This window comes from Cyprinodon variegatus, unplaced genomic scaffold (genome assembly GCF_000732505.1).
Source record: "Cyprinodon variegatus isolate N-32 unplaced genomic scaffold, C_variegatus-1.0 Scaffold9, whole genome shotgun sequence".
In the NCBI taxonomy this organism is placed as follows: Eukaryota; Metazoa; Chordata; class Actinopteri; order Cyprinodontiformes; family Cyprinodontidae; genus Cyprinodon; species Cyprinodon variegatus.
In genome coordinates, this window is record NW_015150462.1 from 2,627,566 (window position 1) to 2,645,886 (window position 18,321).

At 36.6% G+C, this 18,321-nt stretch overlaps 1 protein-coding gene across 1 annotated transcript in view; it reads right to left on the minus strand.

Annotated features, from left to right (window-relative positions):
* arhgap20 (Rho GTPase activating protein 20) overlaps positions 1-18,321 on the minus strand; it is a 45,652-nt gene that overhangs the window by 20,052 nt on the left and 7,279 nt on the right. Inside the window, exons 3-5 of the mRNA XM_015377839.1 lie at positions 6,710-6,752; positions 3,333-3,450; positions 390-475 (exon numbers count right to left, since the gene is read on the minus strand). Of these exons, the coding sequence (XP_015233325.1) occupies positions 390-475; positions 3,333-3,450; positions 6,710-6,738 (233 nt within the window). The 5' untranslated portion in view covers positions 6,739-6,752. The remainder of the gene's footprint in view (positions 1-389; positions 476-3,332; positions 3,451-6,709; positions 6,753-18,321) is intronic.

The window sequence follows — 18,321 nt, forward strand, 5'->3', positions numbered from 1 at the left end:
ATCAGTCCTTGTTGAACATGAAGTCCAAAGTGCAACCAACAAACCAGTCTATGTATTAAACTGATTAACTGGTACTTAGTGCTATGTATGAATATATAAACTCTAAAACAAGTAATAAAATTAGATTATCTCACTGCTGCAACTGTCTTCCCTTCCAAGTGGAGGCAAATCCACTGTAAATATTTTACTGACACCTAAAGAAAGCATCTGATTTAGTAATTGTTACATAGCCAAAAATTGCAGACGTCCGCAATTTGGAAATTGCATTTTTTTCAATCGCGATTATATTGAAAATGCGATTAATTGTTCAGCCCTAGTTAGAGTTTGGCTCGTGAGCCACGTCTGATAATAGTGACCGACTGTGCAGGGTTGGATTTTTTTGTCAGTACCTGGACAGAGTTTTGGACCTGGTGAGAGCCTTGGTGATGACCAGAGACGGCGCAGACTGACGTCGGTAACTCTGGAACTTCATTCGCTGAAAGAAAAACAAGGTTTCAACAAAGAGAAATCAGAAACAGTCGCCAAATCCTGTGCAGTCAGCGAGCCGTCTGTCTGTTTTTCTTTCTATTGAAGGTTTCTGCTGCAGATGAATCTTCCAACTAATATCTTATTTACCATAGAAAATACTTTTAGGGTAATCTTATGTTTAGGTTTTATAGAAACTATTCAATTATAAACTGACCCACTTTAGTTTCTTATAATTGGATAGAAATCTGACCTGCTTGTTTGGTTAAATGCTTTAGGATTGATTTAATTGAGACCTGTGGCTATAAATAAATGGAAGGTTTAAAGGTAAGCATGCTTTTTTTCTTTTTTTTTCAAAGCTACGGAGCCATTGTTTGCTTTCTCAGGCAGCGGCAGGTTAAAAAAAGTTGACCTTACTAATGTTTTCCAATTCACAGAAAAAAAAACGAGTAATCTGATTTAACTTTCTCCACCTATTAAGTATTTCCAAATCTCTGCAGCGCTGAAGTCCAGCAGCTGTTGCTTGCAGCCATATTGGTATCCTATTATCTCCGTGTCCCCACGGGGATCAATAGGTTTCGTTTAATCTAATTGTGAAAGGATTTGTGGGACTAAAGCGGGGGAACAAACAGCCATTACATAACTGTCATTTTTTTTTATAGTATGTAAGATTAACCCACTTGGTAGAGATCACCTGATGCACAGTTTGCCAGAAGCCTTGCTGGAGACACAGCGAGCATTCAGGAGAAGATGATGTTTTCGTCGGATAAAACCGAGATCAAACTTTTCAGAGCCACATGCAAAACAATAACACTGCACATCAACCTACAGTAAAGCATGGTGTTAGCAGCATTATGCTGTGGGGTGCTTTCTTTCAGTAGGAAGAGGAAAATTGCTCAGAGTTGATGGGAAAAAAGGTCTGATCTGTGGTCTTAAAGGTTACCGAAGAGAATCACAGATTTATTAAGTATTTTAGCAGCTATTTGAAGCTAAACACCGACTTTATTGCATATATATGATTCGTTTACAACCGACGGCATGTTTGCTTTTCAAGCACAACTAAAATTCACATGAAATTAGCCTGTCATAAACTCTTTCGTAGAATATTTGCTAATTAAAAGTGGAGTGAGGACTCTTTTATTGCTTGAATCCCCATCTCAAAGTTTAAAAAGGACTGAGCAGAAAACAAACAAAGCTAGACTCATCCGTCTTCCTCTGTCCAAATATCAACAATCCCATCGTTTCACTTCTTAACATCACTGATTTCACACGGTCGCACAGCGGTGAAACATTCCTGATCCTCCCTGCTTCACAATGTCAGCATTCAGAACTCAGAAACAGTCCAAATGTCGGGGGGATATAGATGTTCTATAATAGAACCAGTAACCAGTTCTAGATCAGTTAGAGGTTAATAAACAGACACACTTACTGGAAAACGTTACCTAAAACACATTTATGTAGTGATGAGAATTAAATAGTCACTTTACCCCAAACGTTCCCTATAAATTACACTAATCTGTTTTAATAGTGTAGCTTTTTCTCTAGATTGATCCTACTGTCTCTGAACTTTCAATCAATAATCCATAACAACCATTTCTATACGTCACTTAACATGTGAAAGATGAGAAAATGTGTGGTTAAACTGGGGCAGCAGCTGCTAGAGCTGAACTTATCATAATATAACAGTTTGTGACTTTAAAAGCAAGGAGAGCAGCCATACACTGCAAAAAAAATCTAAATCTAGATAAGTCATTCTTTCTTAAAATAAGTGCATTTGTTCTTGAATTGAGGAGGTAAAAGAGACATTTTGCCAATGGAACAAGACAATTTACACTTAAAATAAGAAAACACAATTGCATTGTCTTATTTCAAGTGCATATTATCCAATTATCTTATTGTAAGAGTAAGATTACTCATTCCATTGGCAAACTATCTCATTTACCTGCTCAAATTAAGGGTGAATAAACTTAATTTAAGAAATTTTTACTTATTTCTAGATTGTTTTTGCAGTGTATTTAAGAAGCAGCCTGAAGAGACTGAAACTGAGTGTTTTTCAGAAGCAGCAAACACTTCAGGGGCGTTTAGGGTGAAGCAGAGGAGGAATATGTTCCAAACAGGTCAAACACAGCAAAGGACGTGTTATGCTGTGGGCCTGGGTCACTATTAAAAGCCTTTAGAGCAGAATGTCATCATGCTTTCATTGAAATGTGTTTTTTGTAAAATAAATTAAAAAATGTGGCATTTTCCAGTAAACTGAAAGGACTCTTCACTGCGTCAACATCCGAGAAGAAAGCATAAGAGTAGATCTGCTATTGTGTGGTGTAGAATTAAAAAAAAAAAAGACGCAGTTGTGCTCAGAGGATGAGTTGATCCAGTTTGAGTGTTTGTTATTCAAACATCATGCTGGTAATGGAAATAAAACCAGTGGAGAGGGAAGAATTCGCAGCAGAGCTTTGATAGAATAACTTTTTAACAGTTGCTGTTACAGAATAAACTAATTTGAAGTATTTACTACCTCCATGTTGTGAGGTAAACAGCTTTTAGTTGTGAACTTTGACTAGGCCATTCTAACAGCTTTGTATATTTCTATTTAGCTCCATATTTCATCCATTATTATTCTCCATCCGTTATAAAGAGTCTTCGACAGCATAGTACTACATATTTTTTATCAAATAAAAACAATTATTAGATTAATTTGATCCAATTCAAATATCTTTTGCTCACATTAAAACAAAAATGTGAAGATCTAGGCATCCCTAACTCTAGTCTAACAGTTGAGTGAAAGTCCTGACCTCTGACCTGCCCTGTCTCCCCCCCAAACATGCAGATAAAACAGTCATTCATGTGGAGGATGGAGGAAATCTCACCCGTCTGTTTTCCTGCTGGCCGCCCCGGGTGAGGCTGTCCTGCCGCTGCTGCGGAGACATGCTATCCATCCAGTCCCTCAGTATCCAGATGTCCTTAAGTGACACAGCGATAACCTCCCTGTCAGGAGCGCGCAACACATCTCAGCAGAAGCTGAAGGAAGCAAAAACATAAGCAAAAAAAAAAAGGTTTGAGGAGAGAATCTGATAAATTTAACAAAGTTAAGAGTTGAAACCAGCTCCCAGCTGAGTGAAAGGCTGAGCTGCAGCTCCTGTGTGGATTATCAGGCGCTGCTCCAACTCTTAATGCGTCTTTACGCTCAGAGAGGAGGCGGTGCCACCACGCTGCAAAAAATAGATCTTCACTATTTTTACCAAAATCTGCTCTTTTAAACAGCCAGGCTACTATTTATAGACACCCTTAGAAGAAAAACTTCTGTGTCTGCATTTAAAATGGATAAAAAGAGACGATTTTAATGAGAAATAAAGTCCAACATAAACATAAACGTCACTTTTTTCAACTTATAACCACAAAATTTATAGTTTATCAGATTTTATTTGCGAGATGAAACACAAATATGGAAAAGTTTGATGTAAATAAAAAAAAAAAAAACGTTATGTTATTCCTAAATGAAATCAAACAGCCTAGATAGTAATAAGTCACTTTGTGAAGGCCTGTTTGAGAGTACTAGGGGGAAAAAAAGCAGGTATGTTAGGAGGAAAGTGGAGATTGTCTAAGCAAACTTACCAAGACACGACTGTCCACCTAAACTCACAGGAGAGACAAATTCACAACACAATAGTCCAGTGGAGACCGTACAGAAGCTGGAGAGGTGGGAGTAAATGGCAAGATAACTAAAGGCTGCAACTAATGACCGTTTTGCAAATCGATTCATCTGTAGATTGTTTTTTCAATTAATAATCGGATAGTAAAAAGATTTTTTTACCGGATTTAACTAGGGGAAACTAAAACCTTTCCATTCCGTAAACGTTAAAAAAAACAACAACAATCCACTGTACTTGGTTTCCAAGATTTGAAGACGTTTCGCTTCCCCTCCAAGAAGCTTTCTCAATTCAGATGTCTGGATCTGAAGTGAGTTTGAGTCATTATATAGACAAGGCCTTATATAAAGACTCAAACTCACTGCAGATCCAGACATTTGAATTAAGAAAGCTTCCTGGAGGGGAAGCGAAACGTCTTCAAATCTTGGAAACCAAGTACAGTGGATTGTTTTTGAAAAACTTGTACGGAATGACTATGACCTGGATGACTAAGAATCTTCATCAGCATAAAACTTTTCCACTTGAGTTCTGTATAGAGCATATTGACAGACATAAGTTTTTCTTACCTTAAAGATAAAATATATATTTATTAATTTCCAATCTTGGCTTAATACTGTTAATCTGACAGCTAAATGCATGTTTTAAAGTCTCTATACTCTAAACGATTAATATATATATATCGTATATATACGATTAACAATTACTTAATTAGTTGATGATTATTTCAATAATCAATTAACATGATTAATCCGATTGTTTCAGCTCTAAAGATAACCATAAGTTCCTCATCAGTTAACAACAAACCATGTCAGGGACATGAAGAATGAACTTTAGTGCAATCAGATTGAAATTTAACTTTTGGTCCTACTTTAAAAATACCAGCTATGGAGGAAAAGCTAATCACACCATGTTGGAGCAAATCAGCAGCAGACTTCACCTTCCAGCAAGAAGATGTTCTAAAGTCTATTGTTGCAGCCCAGAGTATCTGATCAGAGCACCATGCTGCAAGGCTTTTAGAAATATGGATTTTTTTTTTTTTTCAGTTAGTCAATCATTAAATATGTGGGGAAAAAAGTAAAATATGCAATAAAACAACCCTGAATTAGGGGCTGGGTTTAATATGATAAAATGTTAAATTGCAGGCAAACAGTCATGAGAACTGATTAAAAGTAGGCGGCAGTCTAATAATGAAGGACAAACTTTCATAAAAATGCAAAAAAAAGAAACAATTAACTAAAAGAAAAGTTGCAGTTTCTTAGCAGGTTGAAATCTGGTTTAGGGCTGCAATTAACAATTATTTTGAAGAAATATCACTTAATCTTTCGATTATTTTTTCGATTAATCCATAATTGGAACAAGACTTTTTGCAAAATTAAACCAGATCAAATTAAAACCTTTCTTCTTGAGGAGTTCTGGATAGAGCATACTGAAAGACGAAAAAGATTTTTATCTTAAATGCAAAATGTTTATGTATTTTTTTAAATAATTTAGGTATAATTTCTGCTCTAAGTGGATCACTCTGTCAGCTAAAGACGTTTCAGAACCTCTACACTCCAGTTAACGACTAATCGATTACCAAATTAGTTGATTACACGATTAATCTGATGATTTGTTTCAGCCCTAATGTCTAATATTTACTAATAACTGTTTGGGACTTGAGTTTAAAAACTGGTTATTGACCCCAAAAAATCGATTATCTAGAACAGAAGTGGGCCATAAAGTGGGCTAAATAAGAACAAGGCCACAAAGTGAAGCACAGAGAAGTATTCATTCCCCAGTTTGGTCCCAATCAGCCGCGTTGAAAGTGGATCACTTCGATGATTACCTCCCCTCCTGATGGTAATGAGCAGCCTTGGGCATGGCGAAGAAAAGTAACACGTCCCCCTTCCCCGTCTCCCAACATTTCTCACTGCAACACGTTTTCCTTCGTGTTTCAGGCATCGACTCGACTTTTAAGGTCAGAGGCAAATGTGATGTTTCGTGCGTCGCTGCTGTTTAGAGACACGTTTAGTAAACAAGGAGCAGGAACCCAACAGTTAGACACAGAGTGAGAAATCTATAAGGAAACAGAGAAGTTAAGTCATTGTGGGCAAAAAGAAGAGGCTTGAGAAAGAAAATGGTGTTTTATCAACTTTATTCAGGACAGAAATAAAACAAATTTAACAAAAATAAATCATTCTGAAGATAGAGATTATCTAAAATAATAATAAATGCACTTAAACTGGAAAAAACCAGTCAATAAGCTAAACAAAACAAGATTTTCAAACGGCCTAGTCAAAGTCCAGACATCTGACAGTAAAGCTGCAGCACCTTTAATCTAACTTCTAATATTCTTTCCAGAGCAGATCTAGAATAAATCCTGCATGTTGCTTATTTATCACCAGTTTCCTCAGAAATTCATCATTATTTCAAGTATTAAAGTGTAACACATGAAATATAACCCAAACCCACTGGAAAAACTGACTTACCTGCAGTGTTTATAGGATTTATAAATCACGAACTTCGGTATTAGTAAAAATCCATAGCCAAAAAAAGGAAAAATAAGCATTTAGCTCCTAAAAAAAAAAACAATATTGAGTGTGTATGCAAACATTTACCAGTTCCATTGCTGCATTATTAGTGGCATCTGGCACCCAGCACCTGTAGCAGACAACAACAATTAAAACTTACTGCAAAGCTTTGTGCAAAAAGAGGTACAAAGAAATAATTTAAAAATGTGTAAAATGTAATAACCTGCAGGGTTCAACAAAACATTAACAATTCAAACATGATAATATAATAAACAAACAAAAATTAAGTTTTAATACCAAGTAAGACAGCAAGGAAACTTGATTTGGCCTTTATCACACGTATAAAGTAAATCTAAGTGGGCGACAGAGTGCAAATAAAATAGTTATAACAAAAATATACAAAAATTCAAGTAATAAAAAAAAAGAAATAAAAAAAAATAAAAACAGCTGAAAGAAAAAATAAGATAATTTTAACCAGAAGCTGATCTGGATAAAAGTGTTTGAAGCTGCTGTTTAAAGGATCAACAGAGTCCACCAAACAGAGTGTAAGATTTTCCACAGTCTTAAAGGAAAAGAGTTTTAAACCGAGTCTTAAGCATCCATTTAACAATTTTAAAAACTGCTGTGATGCGTTCAATGTTAGTTCCCGTTAAAAAAAAAACCTTGCTGCAGCATTATGCACCAACTGGAGATGATGGATGTGATTTATTAAAACAACTAAAACAAACTATAAGGGAGGAATAACCAGCTCCAGGTCAGATTTAGGGTTTACACTTAAAGATATAAAGGAAGATCTTTTATTTGCGGGTGGATCATCTAAATAAGTGGTCCTCCTAGTTGTCAATCATTCTGGTGGTATGTTTACATAAGGCTGTCCTAAGTGCTCGCCCCGTTAGATATCTTTTTCTGCACATGCGGCGTATATCTGTGGAGAGCTACGGTTTCCGACAGTCATTGAAGCTCACCTTTCTCTTTGAAAATGGCCGAGGGTCGTAAGAGAAAAAGTGTCAACGAGGTGTATGAGAAGAAAAGGCCTCAGAAGAGGCAGATATATCCCAGAATGCTTTGCGCCGAGAGCTCTCCTCGCAAAGCATTATGGCTTGTATGAGCAATGAGAACAGAATATTTCAAACAGGACTTGCACGAGGATAAATGGGCTTGTGCATGCTCTTGCACGTGCATTTTGTTTTTAAACTGGAGAGGGCGGGTCTTTTAAAAAAATCCTCCACAATACCTTTAAATAATTCTGGAAAAAAATCCCTTAAAACGATCAAAGCAATTTTCACCGAAAATGTTGAGATCCAACAAAACCCAGAGGTTCCTGAGACTGGGACCAGAGAGGGTTCGGGTCCATTATTCAGCTAACCTGCATATAAAAAACAGCTAAAATCCGAAGCAAAAAGAATGTGACAAACATTTCCACAAGTTACTGATATGAAAAAAGTACAAAAAGGACAAGTAAAGCTTGTATAATCAAATAAGTAACCTGCCAGGCCAGACAGCCTTAATGCAAGGCATCTGATTTTGATTGCATAAATGAGAATATTGTCTTTTACTAAAGGATCTGGATGATGTGGAAGCAGAACAATAACCACACTGAGTGGGGAGTAAACCAGTTCAAAGGTAGACGGCATTAGGAACATCTGAAGGATGCATCACAGGACTGCAAACGAGAGCCAAGACATTTATCTGCGTTATAACTTTTCTGCAAAAAAATAAATACCTGAAGGATTTAAAACTAAGTTTAAAAACTGGGATCTGGGAACAGAGAGGCATTGAAACAAGCAAGAGTATAAAGCAGCTAAAGGTATGCAGAACTATTATTTTGTTCATTATGAGTAAATAAGCTGAATTATAGAGTTTGAAAGGTTATATTAGTTCTAATCCGCCTGTATGTGAACGATTCAAAGCACAGATACATAATGGCTAGATTCTTGGGAGCAGGGAAGAGGAAGGAAGCCACGTCAGTTACCAGATGTTCAAACACATTAAAGATGGAGGGGAAAAGCAAAAAGATAAAAATAAAGAGTTCCAGAAATCAAAGAGTCAAATCCTCTCCCTCTCAGGTCTGTATATTAATACAGTGAAAGAAAAAGCAGCAGACATTTTTCAGTCTAAACACAGACGTCTACGTGTCCTGATGAGCAGGTAAGATAAAACAGCATATTTAGATTGCTGGATCTCTGCTGCTTCTCAGATTCAAAGTTATTTTTTACACCGTGAGAGAGATAAAGTACCTATGGAGACAAACATGTCCTGAAAATCCAGGAAACACACTTACCTGCTTATTTAAAAATTTATTTCCATATTGAATCCTGTTTAATTTTTAATTTTTTCAATTGCATTTATCATCTCAAGCTTCCCCCGCAGAAGTTTCTCCATCTTTTGTTTTTAAATGTGTCATATCGATAAACTGACGTTTAACAGATGGCGACCCGTTCATGTCGTAGAAGCAGATCGGTGGGGATTCTCAATTCAATTTAATTCAATTTATTTCTATAGCACCAATTCACAACACGTGATCTCAAGTCACTTTACAGAGACAGTTCAACCAGTCATACTGTCAGATTGGTTCAAAGTTTTCGATCTAAGGAAAACCAGCGGATTGTATAGACTCATTGAATCAAAGCCACACTAAGCATGCTTGTAGCGACAGTGGAGAGGAAAAACTCCCCTTTAACAGGAAGTAACCTCCAGCAGAACCCGGCTCGGTGTGAGCGGCCATCTGCCGAGGCCGACTGGGGTTCAAGGAGACAGAAGCAAACATAGAAAAAGAAGCTGAGATACAAAAGGAAACTGAAAACCAGCTCCACAGGCGGCCCCGTCCAGGAAACACACAGCCAGGCGGACGAGCTCAAAGCCAGCTCCCATGTCAGAGGATATAAAGAGCACATCCAGTTAGTCACAGTAAGAGAAACAGGACTACACTGCAAAACAGGCCAGGCTCCAACATCTATAAACAAAGTCTTTGATGGCAGCAGCACAGCAGACACGCCTCTCCAGGATGGTGTCACAGCCACCTGCTTACTGAGGCCTGACACCAGGCTTTCAGTCTCAGCTGTTTTCTTGCAGCACCTCCAACATTTCAAACTCATCTTTCAGCCAATTTGTCCGTAAACTCTGATCTTAACCAAACTGGGTTCATTTAGCTAAATAAGAGCAGCAACTGTGAGTGGATTGCATTGTGATGCTTGGTACCGCTGCCATTTCCCCCCTTCTCTTTATCGAATTATTTCTAGATGTTTGACAGTAACTGTTTAACAGCCTTATAAATGTCCTTTCTTAGTACTTCCTGCAGATCTTCAGGTTTTAAATGGATTTAAATGACTTTTAAAGCATTATTAAGAATCATTTAATGCTAATAAAACATATTTTTCTAATTTACACTGATTTTAATTCCACTGGATTCAAAAATGGAACTGACAAAAACAGAGTTTAGAAAGCAGAGAACATTTTTTAAAAGGAAAGAAAATTACCTTAGAGACAAGAACAACTAAAATCAAGATAGTAACTACCGATTCAAGCATAAATAGTCAATGACATATTCTGCTGTAGTACACAAACACACATTCTGAGTATATTTAATGTGATACTTGGATAAACTACAGTGCTTAGGTATCAGAGTTTAACCAAAGTGTGATTTTTTTAAAGGATCAATATGGTCAGCAGCATTAAAGTCATGTTTTTTTGTGCAGAGGAAACATATCCCACAGGATGACGCCACCTACACCGAGCTCAGGTGGTTATAGCAGCAAGTTTCCAGCCACGTTTCCTGTCTTCTGCTGCTTCAAAGTCCAACATGTGTGTTCAGAGATGCTATTCCACATTTTAAACCTTTCTTCAAGTACAGAAAACGTCAAAGAGTTTAAATATTTTCATCTGAGTGGGATTAAACATAAAGAGATATTTGACCAAACCAACTGTACATTTCAAGTGTCTTATGTGTTTAAAAGTTCAAAACAATCAGAGAGAGAAAGATGCAAGTGGAGGATTTTTATTTTTGTTGGAAAAAAAAAATTATAGTTCGTTCAAAACAAGAAAAAAAGTTCCACAAATATTAATTTCTCTTGACCATCAAATACGAGACACACAATGAGTACATCCAACATTTATTTCCTGTTACTCTGAGGTGAAAAATGGGGAAAGCAATTCCCAAACACAAAGAAAAGGAGGATTTCACAGTAATCGCTAGTATGTATGCAAGTTCAGGATGTCACAAACACAAATACTCAAAGCATAAAAATAATATAAAACAACATGTCGGCTTTTTAATTCAACAGCAAGAATAGAAACCTCAATAAGAAGCTGGAAGTCATTGCCCTGAAAATCAGCATAGATAAAACCTGCAGCTGCTCAGTGACTGTACATGTGGCTTCTTCCATTCATAAATCTAAAATCCTCTTATTTTGAAATTGTAGAATTGTACAATTTCTAAAATATTAGCATAATACACAATATTTCTTGTACAAGTGATATTCCCATCAACAGATAAAGATTGTAACATTATTTTAAGTCTATATTAGTTAACAGCAGCAAATGTTTTAAATGAAAAAAAAAAACCTGAACACTCAACATTCAGAAAATATACATATTCAGTTTAAAAAAAAGTTGCCATTCAAAAGTTTGTAAGAAGTTTTCTGAAAAGCTGCTAAAGTACCAGTACTAATAGCTGTATTTACGTATCTGGGACAGTTTACCTCTCTGCCAGCTCCTATCCCCTTTTATTTATTTCTGCTGGTGTTGTGAGAAAATCCTCTAAATCTTAAGCGGAACTTGAATTAAATGATATTTTTTAAGTTTTACCTTTTTTCTAATGAAGTCCTTTAACAACCGTTTTAAAACCAATGCACTGATTTCAGCAACACGTAGGAAGTCGAGGCATAGCAGAGGAAGGAGGAACGGCATCATGACTGCTGCGTGGGATATTTCTGAAGATTTAAATTAAATCTAAACTAATCTGGGAAACTGCTGCAGATCTACAGTATAGGAGGATTTTAGAGAGATGCCGGATCTCAAAGTGTGCGTGGAGCGTCACCTAATCTGCTATGAATACGGGTGTCCTTTTCTACAAGCAAACTGGTTCTAAAAGGACCAAACCTGCAGAATAAAATGAGAAAGAGGTGAAGCGAGCAGTCAGATTCTTTTGACATTTCTGGTTTAGAGTTTCTTCTTTCATGGTCAAAGGTAACTAGCAGCCAATTCCACACAAAAAAAAACAGTGAGGGTGTCTAAACAAAGCTCCTGTGCTGCTTCTTCATAAACCTCTATTAGTCGGGTGCAGAATGATGAATCTGAATATTTGAACTTTTATTAATGTCCACTTCAGGGAGCCGTACCTCTCATCATAAAGTGTTTGCAAAAAAATACTAAAAATACTTTGTTTTCCAATAAATGTGTTTGTATCAACTAGAGTCTTATTGGAATGAGAGAGAAGGGAAAAAATGCTAAAAAAGAATCAATCAAAAAGTAAATCCACTAAAGGAGAGAAAACATGCGACTTTGTTTAGCAAACTGGAGCGTTGATGTTGACGGGTAAACATGAGGGTCGATGACATTGCATCCTAAAGAACCGTTAGACGTTAGTATCTGCGACGTTTGCTGTTTGGACCGTCAAAGACGCCCGAAACGGGACTCCCCCTGCCGTATCCTGGAGCTGGTCCACCCTGGGGCCCCAACGCCGCCGCTGCCGCTGCCTGCTGCTGCAACTTTGGGGACTCCACCTCAGGTCGACCCCCCATTGATCCACCCTGAGGGTACCTGTCATTACGCTGAGGTCCACATCAAGATCACAGTGGCAGTGGTTTTGGTTCAAAAGATTCATGGAACAGTTTTCAAACGGTGAGGTTATTCATTTATCCATTTGATCCAAAATGGAGAAGTTCAAAGGAAGTTCAAAGTTGAGTAAGAGGAGAGTTTGATCCAATTGTCGCCATCCAGAAAAATCGAATAAAATCATGATCAACCCGTAGAGAAGAGAGAAAAGAAAAAGACGACCATTAGTGAACGAGACTGAACATTAAAGATTTAGCAAAACTGCTTGAATCAACATGACTTGCAGACATATCAATACCTCAAACATTTTCACATTTATCTTGATTTTAAAAAACAACAAATGTTTAATTTATACTGCAAATGTGCATTTCTAATAAGGACTTTGACTTATTGTTTTCTGGTCTTTTATTGTATTTCACCAACATATTCAAATAAATGCAGTTTGAATTTTTTTTTGCAGTTATTCTTTGCAACATAGCTTAAATTTAGTCAAATTAAACTAGGAACATCAATTAAAAAGCAGGATTTGTTTCTGCAAAACAGCTCTGAATTTAGCTACACACTGTAAAATAAAATAAAAATAAAAAAATAAAAGCATAACTATCTTTTTTGGGTAAAGAATAGCCATTTTCAAGCGCAAAAAGCTGATGAGCTATGGAGGAAATTAGGGACAATAATGGCATGTTCCCAGTATCGGACAAAATTGGCTTTAAAACTAAATAGCAGCTATGGGCCATTCTATATCCAATATAATGTACCGATATAAGGCATGTTTTTAGTGACAAAACAATGAGGAGCATGAATGCAGCAGCAGGTAACGTTCTGTAACATTCACTGTTACAGAAGACATACTGAGGTAAAAATGTCAGTGATGTTTTCTTAAAGTTTCAGAGACAGTAACCTGAGCTAATGTTTGCAATGTATGCAGAGAATAGGGGACATAAAGGTTTCTGTAAAAAGGTATAGGGGATGTTTTTTTGTCTTGATCATTTCAAATAATATTGTGCATTAATAACACTTTTATCTTACAAATGTTGGTTATTTTAAAGGGTGAAACTTTTGTGCTTTTGTTGGAAAACTGTAGTTATTCTTTTGAGTGTTGGCGCAATGATCATTGTTAACAACTTCTATGAAATTCAACAATAAAACTAATTTCTGTAAAATAAAATAAAGCTTTTTATTCAGTCAGTGTTTTGCTTTTGGAGAAGCCGCTGAGTTTGATGTTGGAAGACTGTTATTGCCCTTAAAGAAAAACGGTTGGGAATACAGAGGACACATTTCCCCACTGAGGGACAATGAGGGTGTTTTTAAGTGAGTTTTATAGTTGGTCCATTACAGTTTCTCAGTCATCACTGATTTCATTTCAACTAGAAAAGGTCAGGGTTCAAAATTATATATATAAAAAAAAAAAAATTTAAATTAAAAAATTTATGGTAAGATGAAGCCATAAACTGAAAATTGTCTGCCTTTAAAACGTCATCTGCAAACTTTTTTTTTTTTTTTTTAAACATTGCACCTTCCCATCAACTCTACATTCATGATACATTAGATATTTTGGTTGACGGCATTGACAGTTTTAGCTTTCTATGTGCAATAAAAAATTGTCAAACTCAAAACAAAAACAGTGCATAATTGAACCATATATATTTAATGCTCTAAACTTCCATATCAAGGTTTTTTTTTTTGCACCAAGTTTTTTCTCCCAATGCTGTACAAAATGAAATAACAGTTGTCTAAGTCTAAAAACGTTTTACTATTTTTAAAAGTGAGTATTAATGCTGTTTAAAATAAGGGTGTGAGATAACCACATGTGGGAAAATGATATGAATACTATCTGATTGCACCGTCAGCCTTACAGGTTCACAGCGGTGCTTTATTATGTCAATTTACTGGGCAATGTGAAATAATTTGAAGGTTATGTACATCTGCAAGGTGTTGAATATTTTTCAAAGCAAAGTCTATATATATATATATATATATATATATATATATATATATATATATATATATATATATATATATATATATATATATATATAAATAAAAAATTGGACAAAATGCTATATTTCTTTCAATACTGCTGTGAAATGTTTTCTGGTTTTTAGACCTGACCGTTTTCATGAATAGAAAAGCGTTTTCAGATACGTTACCATGGCTCCATTCTCTGACATCAAAGGTGTCCCCATATTTGTTGCTCCCTCTGGGGCAATGGCTCCTCCCCTTCCACTCACGCCCATCATTTGACCCTGGTTACCACTGGGCCCCGCAGAGGCCTGGTTAAACCCATCTACACGCAAAACAACGGATTACCGGGTCATCAGTGTGTTTCCTATAAAACTACCTCATTTAGACGTGTGCGTCACAATCTGATCATGAAACTTTTGCACATTTTAAGATGAAAAAGATGAAAGGTCATAAAATAGCACTACACATTTTAATGCTGCATCTATATAACAAAATCTACACCTTACAGTGTAGGAATCTACAGAACTGTGATCATTCTTTAAATGTACAGTTAAATTATGAAACAGTTTAAGATTTTATTCAGTTTTGTGCTCAAAGACTAAAACAAAAGAAACTTTAAATTAACTTGAAAACATTATGGATTTATGTTAAAATATATATAGTAAAGGTCAAAGAGAACATGAATAATTAAGAACAGAGAAAAATGTTTTAATATAAAATCATTTTAAGCAATATGACACGAATACATTTAACCACTGGATTGCACATCACCCAGAGCAAAGGGACACATAGAGGGAGAGTTAAAATAGTTATAGAGGTAGAACAGGATAAAAGACAATTTCAGTTATTATAAAAGTTTTGACATTGGTGAAACACAAATGAGTGACTGAAGGGAAAGTTAATGTTAAACAGATTTTATATTAAACATGCCGACCAATTCCTCTATGCAACAACAAACCATTAATTGCACTATTGGCTTAAAGCGTAATCTAATGGGATCATAATACGCCACACCAACAATTACATAAATGGAGAATAAACACGTAATCCTACGAGAGTTTGGAGTCTACTGTAAGCGGTGCTATGAACGGACTCCCTGCACCAACTATAGCGTTTATTCACAGCCAGTTTGAGATTTTATCTCAAAATAACCCTTTAAACTAGAGCCGCAACTAATTATTATTTTGAAAATCGATTAATCTGTCGGTTACTTTTTGCGATTAATGGATTAATAATCGGATAGCCAATGATTCTTTACAGAAAAATGTTTTTTTGCAGAATGAAACCAGGTTAAAGTGAAACTTTTCCACTTGAGGAGTTCTGGGTCGAGCATATTGACAATTTTGTTTTTATATTAAACTGCTCTAAGTGAGTCACTTTTGTCAGCTAAAGGCATCTATTAGAGTCTCTATACTCCAGTTAACGATTAATCGATTACTAAATTAGTTGTCGATTATTTCAATAATCAATGAATCATGATTAATTTAATTGTTTCAACCCTAATTTTAAACCTTAATAAAGCCAATATAATGGACATCTTAGACAAAACTAGTTTTATATTCTACTTAGAAGTGTCCCAATGTTGATATCGTCTGATGTGAGCCATAAAATTCATACTGAATTCTACTGAAATGCATTTAAAACCTTTAATATAAATATGATAATTCCTTCCATGTAAAAGTTTCTTTTTATTTATTATTTTTCTTTTTGAATCCATTCTCTATTAGTCTAAGAATTGAGCTTAAATGTTATTGTTGACTCACTCCACACTACAGAAATTAATAATGAAGAAGAAAGATATCATATCGGGCCCCTATCAGTGTCAGCCGCAACTCAAAGCTGCAATATCTGTATCATACCAGAAATGAAAAAATGATATTGCGACGTTCCTAATTCTAGTATAGTTATAATTATTTTATCCACATAGAACAGTTTCAGGTTCATTTGTCCAAAGAGAGTTTATTTCAACCATTGATGTCTCATAGTCATAAGTGAAGGACACTAAAGCCCCATTTACGCTACCCTTGAAAAACCGATCCGTGCCGAGACCGGTCCGAGCTCGGATCAGTTAACCAGGCCGAGCTCGGTTCTGACGACCGTTTACACATCACGCTATCTCGGTTCCTCGCCACCTAGTGACGATCTGTGGTATTACTTCCAGTATTGAACGAGGAAATCAAGCAGTTGGTGGCCGTAATGCACCAAAAGTTGTTTGCCAACCACCATAAAACACAAGAAGAAGGAGGAGAGAATCAAGCAAATCAAAATGGCGGCACCCGTCACATTCAGAAAGTTATGCTTGATTATTATTGCTGTACTTCGGTGTTAATATTTAAAATGCCATTATTTAAAATGTTGCATGGAGAAGATTTCGATTGTTGTTTATAGCTGAAGAAGTTGTTCTTCTTCTTCTGTTTCCGGAGGGGAATTACCGCCAACTACTGGAATGGAGTGTGAATCGGGATGTGCAGCCAGACGGAGATGACGCGTTCTGCTCAGGCTCTCTAGTTATCAGAGACCCAAGCAAGGGAAAAACCGAGCCGAGCCCACCTCTGGAACTTGTCTGTAGTTAGCGCAGTTCGGTTGGGTCTAGTTCAGTTCAGTTCAGTTTGCTTTCCATTTAAACACGATAAGTTATCTCAGTTACTGAGCTCGGACCAGTCTCGGCACGGTTTTTCAAGGGTAGTGTAAATGGGGTAATAGATGACCAAGTTAAATTCTTTGTTTTTTAGCTTAGATCTTGCCTTAACCTGAGGGATCAAGTCTTATCCAAACTACAAATAAAGGGGAAAAAAACATTGTTTCCACTTTCTCTACCGCCTTCTCTTTCTAACTATATGATCAATATAAACAGAATAGAAGAGGGTTAGAGGAGTCCACCAGTAGGCTGAGAATAGGGCCGCAGCCTGAGCTTTATTCACAAAAAAGACGTTCTCCAGCACCCCTGAGATGATGGCCCAGGACATTAATACCCAACTTCAGAACTTCATATGCTGCTTCAGGAGTCTCAAAGAACAACAGAGCATCAAAAGCCTCTTCCTTTAGATCGTGTCCTCTGAAGTGACCCAAATCTGATTTTTTTGCCCATATGTGACCTGCATCAGATCTTTTCATGTCTTAACATAGATCTGATCTTTTAAAATGCGACCTGTGTCTGACCTGCCAGGTCGCATCCATCCGACCTGAACGCCATTACTTCTCCACAAAGGTCACTATTCTGCTTCTTGTTACGCAGAAGAGGTAAGAAAAACAACAACCATGGTGGACGATGATGCGGAGAGCAGGTTTGTTTTTTGTTTTTTCACAATCTTGAAAAGATTGAGTTTTTAAGGTTGGAAAAGGTCGCTAGAGGCGCTCTAGCACTACCATCCACGTCTACTTCCGTAACCACAGAGCACGTTTGCTTATGACGTCATTGCATCCTACTAGAGCGCATGGGGGACACTTGCGTTGTATGAAGGCAGTTCACACAGGAGTCCCTCATACCAAAGCTGCATCTGCAATGGTGTTCCTGTTTTGTGCTCATCTTGATTACATGTATTCAACTTCTCTTAAAGAATGAGAGAACCTCTATTGGAGGTTCGCATGTTGAAATGCCCTCCTTTTCTCCTAAAGGTCTGAGCGAAAATGCTGCAGGTCTGATGATACGATGGCTCTCCTTTCACAAAAGTCTGATTAACAAAATTAAACATTAGATTCAGGTGGGGGTTATCCTTTACTAGATGTTTTCTTTAACCAGTATAAATGGTGTAAAATGTTAAGAATCTTATCCAAAATCCTTTGCACAAGTCTGTAATTCACGGAGTTGGCATCATTTCACCACATTCATTTCCCTGAGCTGACATTTTAACAGTGGAACCACAGCGTTTCCAGTCTTTAAAGGAATAGTACACCCAAAACATGATTAGCCTTCATTTTCTACTCACCCCCATGCTGAACAACACTCTGGAGTACTTTTTTGA